This window comes from Phocoena phocoena, chromosome 6, assembly GCF_963924675.1.
Source record: "Phocoena phocoena chromosome 6, mPhoPho1.1, whole genome shotgun sequence".
Taxonomy (NCBI): domain Eukaryota; kingdom Metazoa; phylum Chordata; class Mammalia; order Artiodactyla; family Phocoenidae; genus Phocoena; species Phocoena phocoena.
In genome coordinates, this window is record NC_089224.1 from 26,174,663 (window position 1) to 26,188,562 (window position 13,900).

General features: G+C 43.2%; 1 protein-coding gene across 1 annotated transcript in view; it reads left to right on the forward strand.

Annotated features, from left to right (window-relative positions):
- WNK2 (WNK lysine deficient protein kinase 2) overlaps positions 1-13,185 on the forward strand; it is a 164,556-nt gene extending 151,371 nt beyond the window's left edge. The window contains exons 27-28 of the mRNA XM_065878923.1: positions 10,193-10,304; positions 13,160-13,185. Of these exons, the coding sequence (XP_065734995.1) occupies positions 10,193-10,304; positions 13,160-13,185 (138 nt within the window). The remainder of the gene's footprint in view (positions 1-10,192; positions 10,305-13,159) is intronic.
- The last annotated feature ends 715 nt before the right edge of the window (positions 13,186-13,900 follow it).

Consider the following 13,900-nt stretch of genomic DNA (forward strand, 5'->3'; position numbering starts at 1 on the left):
GCTGGTATAGACGCTTGTGCAGGTCTCCTAGTGGGAGGGTCTGGTGCCTGCCTACTGGTGGGTGGAGCTGGATCTTGGCCCTTTGGTGGGCCGATGGGCAGAACCGTGTCAAGGGATGTGTCTAGAGGTGGCTGTGGGCTCAAGAAGTCTTTAGGCAGCCTGTCTGCTGATGGGTAGGGCTGTTGTTTGGCCTGAGGCGTCCCAGTACTGGAGACTACAGGCTGTTGGGTGGGGCCAGGTCTTGGTGCTGATGACCCAAGCAAGATGTCTGCCTCCTTGAGAGTTCATGTAGCTGCACACTCCCTGAAATCTCCACCACCCATGTCCACATCCCAAGGGAGAGCCACAGCCACAACCCCCTCCCCAGGAGATCCTCCAAGACCAGCAGGTAGGTCCAGCCTAGGCTCCTGTGAAGTCACTGCCTTTGCCCTGGGTCCCAGTACATGCGAGACCTTGTGTGCACCCTCCAAGAGTGGAGTCTCTGCTTCCCCTAGTCCTGTGGAGCTCCTGCAATCAAGCCTTCCTGGCCTTCAAAGCCAAATGTCTCTGGGGCTCCTCCCTCTGATGTCAGACCCCCAGCTGGGGAACCTAACGTGGAGCTCAGAACTCTAACTCCTGTGGGAGAACTTCTGCAATATAATAGTTCTCCAGTTTGTGGATCGCCCACCCAGGGTAATGGGATTTGATTATATTGTGAGTGTGCCCCTCCTACCATCTTGTTGTGGTTCCTTCTTTATATCTTTGGATGTAGAATATCTCTTTTGGCAGCTTCCAGTCTTTTTTATCGATGGCTGTTCAGCAGTTAGTTGTGGTTTTGTTGTGAGGTAAGCCCAAGCTCCTTCCACTGTACCATCTTGGATCAGCTCTCAAGAGTTTATTTTCCCATCATTTCACTTTCTTTTTCTTTTTTTAAAGAATTTTTAATTGAAATACAGTTGATTTAAACTATTTTATTAGTTTCACGTGTACAACATAGTTATTCAGTATTTTTATAGATGTACATCATTAGTTATTATAAAATGTTGGCTGTATTTCCTGTGCTGTATAATATATCCTCGTAGCTTATTTATTTTATACCTATTAGTTTGTACCTCTTAATCCCCTACCACTATCTTGCCCCTCCCTCCCTCCAGCTTCCCACTGGTAACCACTAGTTTGTTTTCTATATATCTGTGAATCTATATGTTTTGTTATATTAGTTTATTTTATTTTTTATATTCCACATATAACTGATCATATACAATATTTTTCTTTCTCTGATTTATTTCACTAAGCATAATACTCTCCAGATCCATCCATGTTGATGCAAATGGCAAAATTTCATTTTTTATGGCTGAGTAATATTCCATTATATATGTAACCCACATTTTCTTTATCCATTCATCTGTTGCTTAGGTTGTTTCCATATCTTGGCTATTGTACATGAAGCTGCTGTGATCACTCTATCTTTTCAAATTAGTGTTTTCATTTTCTATGGATATATACCCAGGAAAGTAATTGCTGGATCATATGGTGGTTCTATTTTCAGTTTTTTGAAGAACCTCCATAATGTTTTCCATAGTGGCTGCACCAATTTGCATTCCCGTCCGCAGTGTACTAGGGTAACCTTTTCTCCATATCCTTGCCAACATTTGTTATTGGTGGTCTTTTTGATGATAGCTATTCTGACAGGTGTGAGGTGATACTTCCTTGTGGTTTTGATTTACATTTCTCTGATTACCAATGTTGAGAATCTTTTCATGTGCCCTTTGGCCATGTGTATGTCTTCTTTGAGAAATATCTATTCAAGTCTTCTGCCCATTTTTTAATCAGGTTATTTGTTTTTTTGATATTGAATTATATGAGCTGTTTATGTATTTTGGATATTCACCCCTTATCAGTCATATCACTTGCAAATATTTTCTCACTCTCGATAATAGGTTGTCTTTTCTTTTTGTCGAAGGTTTCTTTAGCTGTGCAAAAGCTTTTAAGTTTAATTAGGTCCCATGTTTGGTTTTGCTTTTGTTTCATTTGCCTTAGGAGACAGAGCCAAAAAAATATTCCTTTGATTTATGTCAAAGAGTGTTCTGCCTAAATTTTCCTCAAGTAGTTTTATGGGTTTCAGTCTTATTTAAGATATTAATTCATTTCGAGTTTATTTTTTTATATGGTGTTAGAGAATGTTCTAATTTTATTCTTTTACATGTAGTTGTCCAGTTTTCCCAGCACCACTTACTGAAGAGACTGCCTTTTCCCCATTGTATATTCTTGCCTCCTTTGTTGTAGATTAATTGACCATAAGTTTATGGGTTTTGGGAGGGGCTGTTCATTCTGTTCCATTATGTATGTTTCTGTTTTTGTGTCAGTACCATGCTCTTTTGATTACTGTACCTATGTAGTATAATGTGAAGTTGGGGAGTGTGATACCTCCAGCTTTGTTCTTTTTTCTCAAGATTGGTTTGGTAATTGGGAGCCTTTTTGGTTCCATATAAATTTTAGGATTATTTGTTCTAGTTTTGTGGAAAATGTCATGGGTAATTTGATAGGGATTGAATCAAATCTGTAGATTGCTTTGGGTAGTATGGCCATTTTAACAGTATTAATTCTTCCAATTCAGGAACATGGAATATCTTTTCTATTTGTTTGTGTCATCTTAAATATCCTTCATCAATGTTTTAGAGTCTTCAGGTTATAGATCTTTCACCTCCTTGGTTAAGTTTATTCCTAGGTATTTTATTCTCTTTGATGCAATTTTAAATGCGATTGTTTTATTGTTTTCTCTTTCTGATAGTTGATTATTAGTGTTTAGAAAACCAATAGATTTCTGTATGTCAATCTTGTATCCTGCAACTTTACTGAATTCATTTATTAGTTCTCATAGTTTTTTGATGGAACTTCAGAATTTTCTGAGTATAACATCATGTCATCTGCAAATAGTGACATTTTTACTTCTTCCTTTCCAATTTGGATGCCTTTTATTTCTTTTTCTTGTCTGACTGCTGTGGCTAGGACTTCCAGTACTACTTCTCAGTGGCGAGAGTGGGCATCCTTGTTTTTTTCCTGATTTTAGAGGAAAAGTTTTGGCTTTTCACTGTTGAGTGTGATGTTAGCTGTGGGTTTGTCATAAATGGCCTTTATTATGTTGAAATATGTTTCCTCTATACCAACTTTGATGCAAGTCTTTATCATGAATGGAAGTTGAATTTTGTCAAATGCTTTTTCTGTGTCTATTGAAATGATAATGTGATTTTTATCCTTCCTTTTGTTAATGTGGTGTATCACACTGATTGACTTGTGGATATTGAACTGTCCTTGAATCTGTGGAATAAATGCCACTTGATCATGGTGTATTATCCTTTTTATATATTATTGAATTTGGTTTGCCAATATTTTTTGAGGATTTTTGCATCTATATTCATCACAGATATTGACTAGTAATTTTCTTTTCTCTGTAATGTCTTTTTCTAGATTTGGTATCAGTATAATGGTGGGCTCGTAGAATGAATTTGGGGGTGTTCCCTCCTCTTCATTTTGTTGGAATAGTTTGTTACACTGGGTATTAGCTGTTCTGTAACAATAGTTTGTTACACTAGGTATTAGCTCTTCACTAGGTATTACTTGTGCTAACTTGGGCTTTGTTCTTTTTCTAATTCATTTAGATGGAGGATAGGTTGTTTATCTGAGATTTTTCTTGTATACTCAGGTATGCATGTATTATTATAATCTTCCCTCTTATATTTGCTTCTGCTGCGTCCTGTAGATTGTGCAAAGTTGCGGTTTTTTTCATTTGTCTCGTTTTTTTCTGATTTCCTCTTTGATTTTTTCATTCATCCATTGTTTCTTTTATTAACATGTCGTTTAGTCTCCATGTGTTTGTGCTTTTCCCATTTTTCTTCCAGTACTTGGTTTCTAGTTTCATACTGTTGTGGTTGAAAAAAAAAGCTTGATGTAATTTCAGTTCTCTTCTATTTATTGAGACTTGTTTTTTGGCCTGGCATGTGATCTATCCTAGAGAACATTCCACGTGCACTTGAAAAGAATGTGTATTCTGCTGTTTTTGGATGGAATGTCCTATATATATTTATTAAGTCCAATTTGTCTAATGTGTCATTTAAGACCAATATTTCATTATAGTCTCCAACTATTATTCTATTATTGTCAGTGTCTCCTTTTTATGTCTGTTAATATTTGCTTTCCATATTTAGTTGCACCTATATGAAGTGCATACATATTAATAAATGTATATTCTCTTCTTGTATTGATCACTATATCATTATATAATATCCTTCTTTGTCTTTTTTGTAGACTTTTTTTTTAAAGTCTAATTTGCACGATATTAGTATTGCTACCAGCTCTCTTGTCGTTTTCATTTCCATGAAATAGCTCCTTCCATCCCTTCACTTTTAGTCTGTGTGTCTTTAATTCTAAAGAGAGTCTCTTGCACATAGATGGGTCTTGTTTTTTATCCAGTCATCCACTCTGTGTCATTTGATTGGAACATTTAGTCCATTGACATTTAAAGTAATTCTATATAGGTATGTACTTAACTGCCATTTGTTACTTGTTTTCTGGTTGTTTTTATCATTCTATATTATTTTCTTCTTCTTTTAGTTTCTTCCCTTGTGGTTTGATTATTTTCTTTATCAAATCATGGCATGCTTGTGTTACTTTCTCCCTATTTTTGTGTATCTATTGTAGGATTTTGATTTGTGGTTACCTTGGGTTTCATATACGTTGACCTATGTATCTGCTTGTTTTAAACTGGTAGTTATTTAAGTTCAAACACATTCTAAAGGATCTACATTTTTTTACTCCCCTCCCATACATTTTATGTATTTGATGTCATATTTTACATCTTCATGTTTATCCCTTAACTGTTGATTGTGGTTATAGTTTATTTTCCAATTTTTGTCTTTTAATCTTTGTACTAGCTTATGTTAAGTGATTGATCCACAGCCTTTGCTATATATTTGCCTTTACTTGTGGGGTTTTTCCTTTCCTATAAATCCTTACATCTTGTTGTAGCCTTTTTTTTCCCACTTGGAGAAGACCATTTAAGACTTCTTTTAGGGTTAGTTTAAGTATTGATGACTCTTTTAGTTATTTCTTATTTGAGAAGTTCTTTATCTCACTTCTAATTCTGAATGATAATCTTGCTGGGTAGATTGTCCTAGGTTGTAGATTCTTCCCTTTGAGCACTATAAATATGTCATGCCATTCCCTTCTGGCCTGCAAAGTTTGTGCAGAAAAATCAGCTGATAGACTTATGGGTGTTCCTTTGTACGTGACTCTTTGCTTTTCTCTTGCTACCTTTAAATTCTCTCCTTATCTCTAACTTTTACCATTTTAATTATGATACATCTTGGTCTGTGTCTCTTTCAGTTCATCTTGTTTGGGATACTCTGTGTACCTGGGTATCTGTTTCCTTCTCCAGGTTCAGGAAGTTTTCAGCCATAATTTCATCAAATACATTTTCAACTCTCTTCTCCTTCTGGAACCCTTATAATGTGAAGGTTAGCATGGTTGATGTTGTCTCAGAGGTCCCTTAAACTGTTCTCATATTTTAAAAATTTGTTTCTCTTTTTACTGTTTTGATTGGGTGATTTCCATTATTCTATCTTCCAGATCACTTATGCATTCTTCTCTATTACATATTACCGTCTGTTAATTCCTTCTAGTGTGTTTTTCATTTTAGTTATTTCACTCTTCAGTTCTGACTGGTTTTTATATTTTCTAGTTCCGTGTTAAAATTCTCTCTGTCCTCATCTATTCTTTTCCCTAGTTCAGTTAGTATTCTTACTACTAATGCTTTGAACTCTTTATCTGGTAAATTTTCTCTCTTTCATTAGTTGTTTTTTCAGAGTTTTTTCTTTGTTTTTTCGTTATAAAGACATTCCTTTGTTTTCTCATTTTGCTTAATGTTTCTTATCTCTATAAAATTAGGTGAAACAGTTACCTATCTCGGTCTTGAAGGGTTGTACTTGTGTGGGAGCATCTCTATGCAGTCTGCACGTGTTCAGTAGTTTCGGTGCGAGAGCTGGATCTGAAGTGAGCATGGGTCATGTCTTCCCCCAGGATATGCTGTCTGGTATCAATTTGGTGGGTGGTGGGGCTGGGGATGGAGGGGCTAGAGCCAGAGCCATGGGTGAGCTGAAGCTTCTTCTATGCTGAGTCGTCATCACTACCCTATCAGGGGTGGGGTCTCATCCCAAGGTGCTGAAGCAGGGGTGGGGTCCGAGCTGGCTCCTTTCCCTCTAAGTGTGCTCTCTTCCCTCTCCCAGCAATGACACGTTGGCTCCAGGGGGCACAGTGCTGGAGCAAAAGGGCTGCAGTGGGCACCTGGTGTGGGCCAGGGTGTACACTGGGACAATCCCAGAATGCTAGTCAGCTCCATACAGCTCCTGATCTGCTGCCTCTGTGAGTGCCAGCAAAGGCTGCCCTTGCCCCATTTATATACAGTGTTGGGTCTGAGTCAGTTCCATCCCCAACTGCACACTTTCCTCAGCAATGGCAGCCTTCAACCTAGTGGGAAGCTCTTCAGAGGTAGATGAGCTGGATGCATGCTAGGTGGTTTCATGAAACCATCCGGAATTCTGGGGCAGTTTTCATCTCCATTCTACACCTCATTCCTGGGAGCAAGCAAGCTTGTGTCACGAGCCAGGTCTAGGTTTCTCACAGCCCTCCTCGAAGTCCTATTAGTTTTCAAACCAGTAAGAAGACTTGTCTCCTTCTGGAACCCCTGTAATGTGAATGTCAGCATGTTGGACGCCAGGGCTGGGGTACCCAATATGTGGTTCAAACCACTCAGTCCCCAGGGAGGATCTCCTAGTGGTGATATCCCCCTCTTCTTCTGTGGGCCTGGGTCCCAACCTGATAGCTCTTTTCCCTTCTTATCTGACTCGTGTGGATCTTTCTTTTACAACTTTTGTTTTAGAAGAATATTTCTGTCCATTTCCAGTTTGTTTTCAGAGAGAATTGTTCTACTTTATGGATGTATTTTTGATGTGTTCTTGGGGGGAAGTGAGCTCAGCACCTTCCTACTCTGCCATCTTTTTTTTTTTTTTTACGGTACGCAGGCCTCTCACTGTTGTGGCCTCTCCCATTGCAGAGCACAGGCTCCGGACACGCAGGCTCAGCGGCCATGGCTCACAGGCCCAGCTGCTCTGCGGCATGTGGGATCTTCCCGGACTGGGGCACGAACCCGCATCCCCTGCATCGGCAGGCGGACTCTCAACCACTGCGCCACCAGGGAAGCCCCTACTCTGCCATCTTGATCTCCTGTCCTCCATCCTTTTACTTTCAACCTCTTTGTGTGTTTGTATCTAAAGTGTGTGTTTTGTAGATAGCATATAGATTAATTATGCTTTTTTATCTACTCTGCCAATCTTTGCCTATTAATTGGAGAGTTCAGTCCATTTACATTTAAAGTAATTATGGTTAATAAAGGACTTCTGCTGGTTTAACTATTTATTTTTCTGTATGTTCTACAGGTTTTTATCCCCTCCCCCCCCCGCTTTTTTTTACTTTTCTGCACACGTTTTTGTTATTTTCGTATTGGTTACCTTAGGGATTACAATTAAAATCTTAACCTTATAACAACCTAGTTTGAGTAATACCAACTTTGTTTCAACACTCTCCTCATATATGTCTCCATCCCTCCTCCTTTGTGTTGTTTTTGCACAGATTGCATCTTTATACATTGTGTGCCCATTCATACAGATTTATAATCTAATGCATTCTTTTAAATCATATAGGGGACAAAAGGAATTAAAACCAAAAGTACAATAGTGTTGGCTTACGTATTTAGCTGTGTAGTTGCTTTCTTTATTTCGTCTCATGGCTTTGAGTTACTGTCTATTATCCTTTCATTTCAGCCTGAAATGAAAGTTCTTCTTTTAGCATTTCTTGTGGGGCATATCTTTTAGTAACAACCTGCCTTAGTTTTTGTTTATCCAGAAGTCTTAATTTCTCCTTCATCGTGAAGGTTCATTTTGCTGGTTGTAGAATCTTGGTTGACAGTCTTTTCTTTCGCTACTTCAAGTATTTTTTCCTGTCCTTCACTTTCTCTTCTCCCTGATAGGCTCTGTATACTTTTCTTTTCTTCATTCTTTTTTTTTTATTCTTTCTGTTTCTCAGACTTGATAATTTCAATTCTGTGGTCTCAAGTTTGCTGTTTCTTTATTCTTCCTGCTCAAATCTGCTTTTGAGCTTCTCTAGTGGAATTTAAATTTCAGTTATTATACCTTTTAACTCTAATATTTCAGCTCTAATATTTGGTTCCTTTTATAACTTCTGTCACTTTATTGATATTCTCATGTTGTTGATGAATCATTTTCCTGGTTTTCTTTTTGTCTATGGTTTCCTCTAACTCTTTGAACATATTTAAAGCAGTTGATTTAAAGTCTTTATTTTGTAAGTGCAATGTTTAGACTTCTTCAGGGACATTTTCTATTAATGAATTTTCTCTCTGTATGGATCATACTTTTCATTTTCTTTGCAAAGATTTTGTGATTTCTTGTTGAAAACTGGACATCTGAATATTATAAGTGATAACTCTGGAAAACAGATTCTCTCCTTCCCCAGCATTTGCTGGTTTTGTTTGCTGAAGCCTTAGCTAGTGGTTACTTTCTTTTTTCAAATTATATTCCATTATAGGTTATTACAAAATATTGGGTGTAATTCCCTGTGTTATACAGTAAATCCTTGTTGCTTATCTATTTTATGTATAGTTTGTTAATACTTCTAATTTGTCCCTTCCCAAGAATTTCTTGATTTTTCTAGGTCTTTAATAGTTCCACCTACATTTTAGAAACAGCTTGTATATTCCTACAAAATAGCCTTATGGGACTTTGATTCCAATTGTATCGCATCTGTTAAGCATCTGGGTAAGATTTGACACATTAACAGTAGTGAGTCTTTCTATAAACATGGCATTGCTTTGTTTATGTCTTTTTAATTTTCTCTCAGCAAAGTTTTATAGTTTTCAGTGTAAAGGTGTTACACAGCTTTCATTAAATTTACCCTGAGATAGTTGACATTTTGGAATGTGGTTGTAAATTTTATTGCTTTAAAATTTCCCTTTACAGTTATATGTTGGTAGTATATAGAAATATGGTTGTTTTCTGTTCCTTGTAGCCTGCAATCTTGCTAAATGTGCTTTTTAGTTCTAGAAATTGGTTTGTCTGCTCTTTGGGGTTTTCTCCATACACGATCTTGTCATCTGCAAATAAGGATGGTTTTCCTTTCTCTTTTCTAGTCTGTGCCCCTTATTCCTTTTCTTTTATTGGCTGGAACTTTCCACACAGTGTTGGCCAGGGACAGGGGGATCCTTGGGTGAAGTACATTTGGCATTTCACCATCGGCACAGGGTTGGCTGTGGGTTCTGCAGAGGCCCTTCCAGATGGAGGAGGCACCCTCCAGCTTCAGCAGCTGTGCTTACCATGAAGCAGGGTGGAACTCCTCAGACACTCTCCCTGCATCTGTGGGGAGCATCACGTGGAATTCTCCCTTGGGATGTAACTGTGGTGAGATGCAGTGATTTCTACTGGGACATCATTGCATTCCTGGGGCAAACCTCACTTGGCTCTGATGTTTTATCTTGTTTTATAGTTGCTTGGTCAGATCTGCCAACATTTTGTCTAGACAGTTTGAAGGCTGTTGGGCCCTACCCTGTTTTCTTGCAGTAGCCTCATCAGGTTTCTGCATCACGGCCATGCTGGCCTCACCAGCCATCACAGCTCATTTCCCAGTCCTTGTGCTGCTTCTCCTGTGGGGTTATATCTGAGGTGCAGAGAGCAGAAGGGCTGCCCTGCCACTGACTCTGGATCTCTGGGCACACAACCCTGCACAGCTCCCAGCTGTTCTGGTCCTGCCATAATGGCACTGACCAATCAAGCAGGAGGCCTTGGGTTGGAGTGTGTGGTCCCCTTAGTGCGACTTCAGGGTTCATGTCCTGAGGGGTCTGCTTTGAAGCCCACTCTGGCCTGTGGACAGTCGGGGCATGTGGCCCAGAGGTGGGCAGGCTGCAGCTCTGTGGAAGGAGGGAGGGACGGCGGCTGCCTCCCAGCTGCGTACTTCCACTCTGGCATCAGCCATTAAAGGTGCCCCATGTCAGGTCCTGAGACCACCCTCTCCTGAGGATGGAGAAACTGTGGGGACCCCCAAGGCCACTGAGGGAGGCTAGCTGATTGAAGCCACGTTTCTTGTCTTGTAGATGAACACGTCTCGAACAGCAGTGGGGATGCCATGTCTGGCCCCGGCACCCAGCCCTCTACCCACCGCGGTCATTCCTGGAGCTGCTTCAGCCCAGCCTGTGCCCATGCCAGGTACTGCTCTCTCCTGCTTTCCAGCCCCACCCTACGCACTGCCTTTGGGCCAGTGTGGAAGCCTGATCCCAGCTCCAGTGTCCTGGGGGCCCTGGGCAGCCCAAGCAGGCAGCTGGAGCCTCAATGAGGGGCCAGGCTTGGGTGCAACAGGCACGCCAGCACTCCCCATGTTCTTGTGGCCACCTATGGTCAGCATGCCTGGCCCCAGGCTGCGGATCACATAGCTCCTCTGTCTCACCACTTGCCAAGTGGAACATACTGAACTGAATAGCCCAGAGGAGTCAGGTTGTGGTTTGGCCTCCAAGTCCTGCCCCGCCTGCCCATGGGTGCCCAGCCAGGGCGGCAGTCCTTGCTTTCTTTATTGCTGCAGACCTTGTTCCCTCTTAGTTTCCCGTGGTCCACACTTGCTGTCTTTGCACTCACTTCCTGTACTTGAGTTGATGGTTAGAACATTGTAATCACCCTGCAGAAGTACAGTGCCTTGAATTCCAGCTTTTCCATTCCCTGATGGAAAGAGATGTTTTAAAAGATCATGTATCAGAAAAGATGTATTTCATTTACAGTTGGCTTGTGTATTGATATCTCTATTTCCCTTGTTAAGTTGCAGAGACATGAATGGTTTGAAAATCTGAAGCTAAAGTCTGATCTTGACTTTTCTGTTGTACGTGCTTTAAAAGAAATTGAACTAGTGACCTTGAATATTGAAGAGTTGCAAATGCTAGAAGAGTTCTGCTTTGTACTCGTAAAACGAGGTCTCTCCAGCTGTATGGTCATAGATAGCAAACAAATGGACACACTCCCTCAACTGCAGTGCCACGGGCACTGCCAGCAAACTGCCCAGGGATGCATGGTTATTGGGGCAGTGCATTGCTACTGGTAGTTGGTCTCTTAGTCAGGAATGTTAGCATCTGTGTTTGGCTCTGTGGAACCTGCTGTAAAGCGCTAGGTAAGCAGACACGCCCTCATGACCCAAAGCCCGCAGGGCTGCTGTGAGTGTGGGGGAGGTACAAGTGTGTGTCTGGTGCAGGAGCACAGGCAGGCCGCCTGCTTTGCAGAGACAGTGGACCCCTTCTGCTCTGGGGGCCTGCCAACTCTCCTACTGACCTGCCTTCCTTTTCTGTCATTTGCACTGAGGCCTGTGGCCACTTGGGCCTAGCTTTGCCATGTGTTCACAGGCTGTTCCACCCACCTCTGGCCTCCAGACTTCTCCAGGCACTGAGGTTGCCCTGCTAGGGGTGGGAGTGTTCCTCTCCTGGAAATTTCAGTGGGGCTCATCCCAGACAGGCACCAAACAGCCCAGGGTGGGAGCTGAAGGCCCTGCTTCTCACTGACCAAGATATTTCCCATTTCCCACTGGGGGGCCACTGGTTGGGCTGCCCAGCTATGAATTGTATAGTTCTGCTGTACTTTGGGACTTTACTAGGACTGGCTGAATTATTTTGATTTAAATATATTATTCCATCAATTCAGTTAGAATTGAATTTTCTAGGTGATTATACAGACTCTTCTGCCAGGCCGTGACACTATAGTAAGAGATTTCTGTTCTCTATAATGTGCCCCTTGGTCCTTGGGTTGAGAATTATGTGCGCCTGGTTCCTGAGGGTGGTGGAAGCCGCCCTCTTCCCGCTCCCCTTGCTGTACCAGACATGTGGTTTGGAGTCCTGGCCTTGAATGTGAACGGTCAGTGGCACAGACTCCCCAAGAGATTGTATATTTGAAGGAGAAAAATAAACATTTTTGCTTGAAAACAGTGTGGAACAACATCTTTTTCTTATCTTGTGTCCACGTAAAAGCTGAACAGCCAGTCTCAAAGGGAGCATGGGGTGGGTAGCCCTGGCAGGCAGCACTGCCCTGTCCTGACAGTTTCACTCTCAGCTCCATGCCTGCTGTCAACACCTTGCCCAGGAGGCCGGGGTGGCCATGAGGGGCCTGGGGGCTGAGTGGCAGGTGCTTTCTTCCTGGCAGGAGCCGGGTGTGATTGACGCTGCGCCGACATGGCTCAGAGGACGAGAGTGGGCTGTTGGGCGGGAACCCCATGCCAGCTCTGTGGCTTCGGGCCTAGGTTGGCTTGTTCACTCGGCTTTCAAACTCTGAGTTTGAACTGCATTTAGATGTACAGTGGACTCTGCCCCATGGAGGGCATGAGTCTCACGGCCAACTAAATGGTGTCTCTGCCCCCTGTCCATGTTGGCTGTCTCACAGAAAGCCAGGTTTGTGTGACTCACTTTGGACAGAGCTGGGTGGGGGGCTGGGCCACCTGCCCTGGGGTCACCTGAGGGGCTCTGCTGTCCTGTAGGTGCAGGGCCTTGGTGCGGATTTGGGGAGGGCCCCGTGGAATTCAGCATGTTTTCCTGGCTCACCGGCCCTGATGGCCTTATGGTCAGCAGCTGGTGCCCCTGCGTGTGTTCTGCGTGTACTCAAGCTGGGGGTCGTGGTGCCTCCGGCTCCCCGCGGCTGGGGTGGCAGCCCTGGTCTGTTCGTCCTGCATTTCCACCGAGATGCAGTCAGGCTTTGTGCCCCTGGCCACGTGCAGTGCTCCGCCTCAGCGCTAGCTCTGAGCAGAGGCTGGGCAGGTCGGCAAGCAGACTCTGCTTGCTGTGCCTGTGGAGCCAGAGGTACCTTGCTCTCCAGGGCAGTGGGCCCTGCAAGACCCTGCCTGGTTTGGGCGGTTGCTCAGTGTGGAAGGTGGCCAGATGGCAGAGGCAGCCCGGGGTATGTATGCATAGTGCCTGGGTCATGGTCCGGCAGCCCAGCCCTCCAAGGAGCGTGACCACTCTGGTGTCGCCATTCCAACTTCCAGGGCCTCGTGTGACCGCGTCAGGCCTGTAATGAGCTGTGGCGGTTTTGTTTTCTAGATTCTGAAAGTGAGAAGCCCGACTGAGCCCAGGCAGGCCGACCCAGACCCAGACGCCAGGCCCCGTGTCATCTCATGCAGAGAAGGCGAGCCCACACCTCGTGTCCGGTTCACGATGTTTTGTAACCACTTTCTAAGCATTTTTTATTCACAATTGGAAACACAAATGTAAGCAAGAATAAAAAATATTTTGGGGGAAACAGGACGTTGGTTTTTCAAACTCCTTTCTTGTGGTCCCCAGACCGGCAGGTGGCCTGAGATGGTTGGTAAGTGAATGAGAGTGTCGGAGAAACTCCTGGGACCACACAGCGGGACAGGTCTGGGGGTAAGTATCCTTAGCTGAGGGGTTCCTGAGTGTGGTGATGAACACTTTAGATGGTGCTTTACAGTACACTGGGTAGCTCATGGTCCTTGTGTCCAGACAGCAGCTGGGATGGGTCAGACGTGTGATAAGGTCCCACCTCTTAGAGAAGCAGCTGAGGCTGTGGATCTCAGGCGGCCTGGCCCCAGTTTTCAGGCATTCTCCTCCTTCATAACCAGGGCAGCCCCCATTCTATTGCAGAGCCCTGGAGGCATCAGACCCTTGGAGGCTGAACAGTGATGCCCATCACTGGTGACGGCTCCCTGGCTCGCACAGATTTGGACCCTTGCTTGCGCACACAGCTCCATTCATTATGCTGCCCTTTGGGCTTCCTTACTCTGTCACATCAATCCACCGGGCACAGGACAGGCATCCACAGTG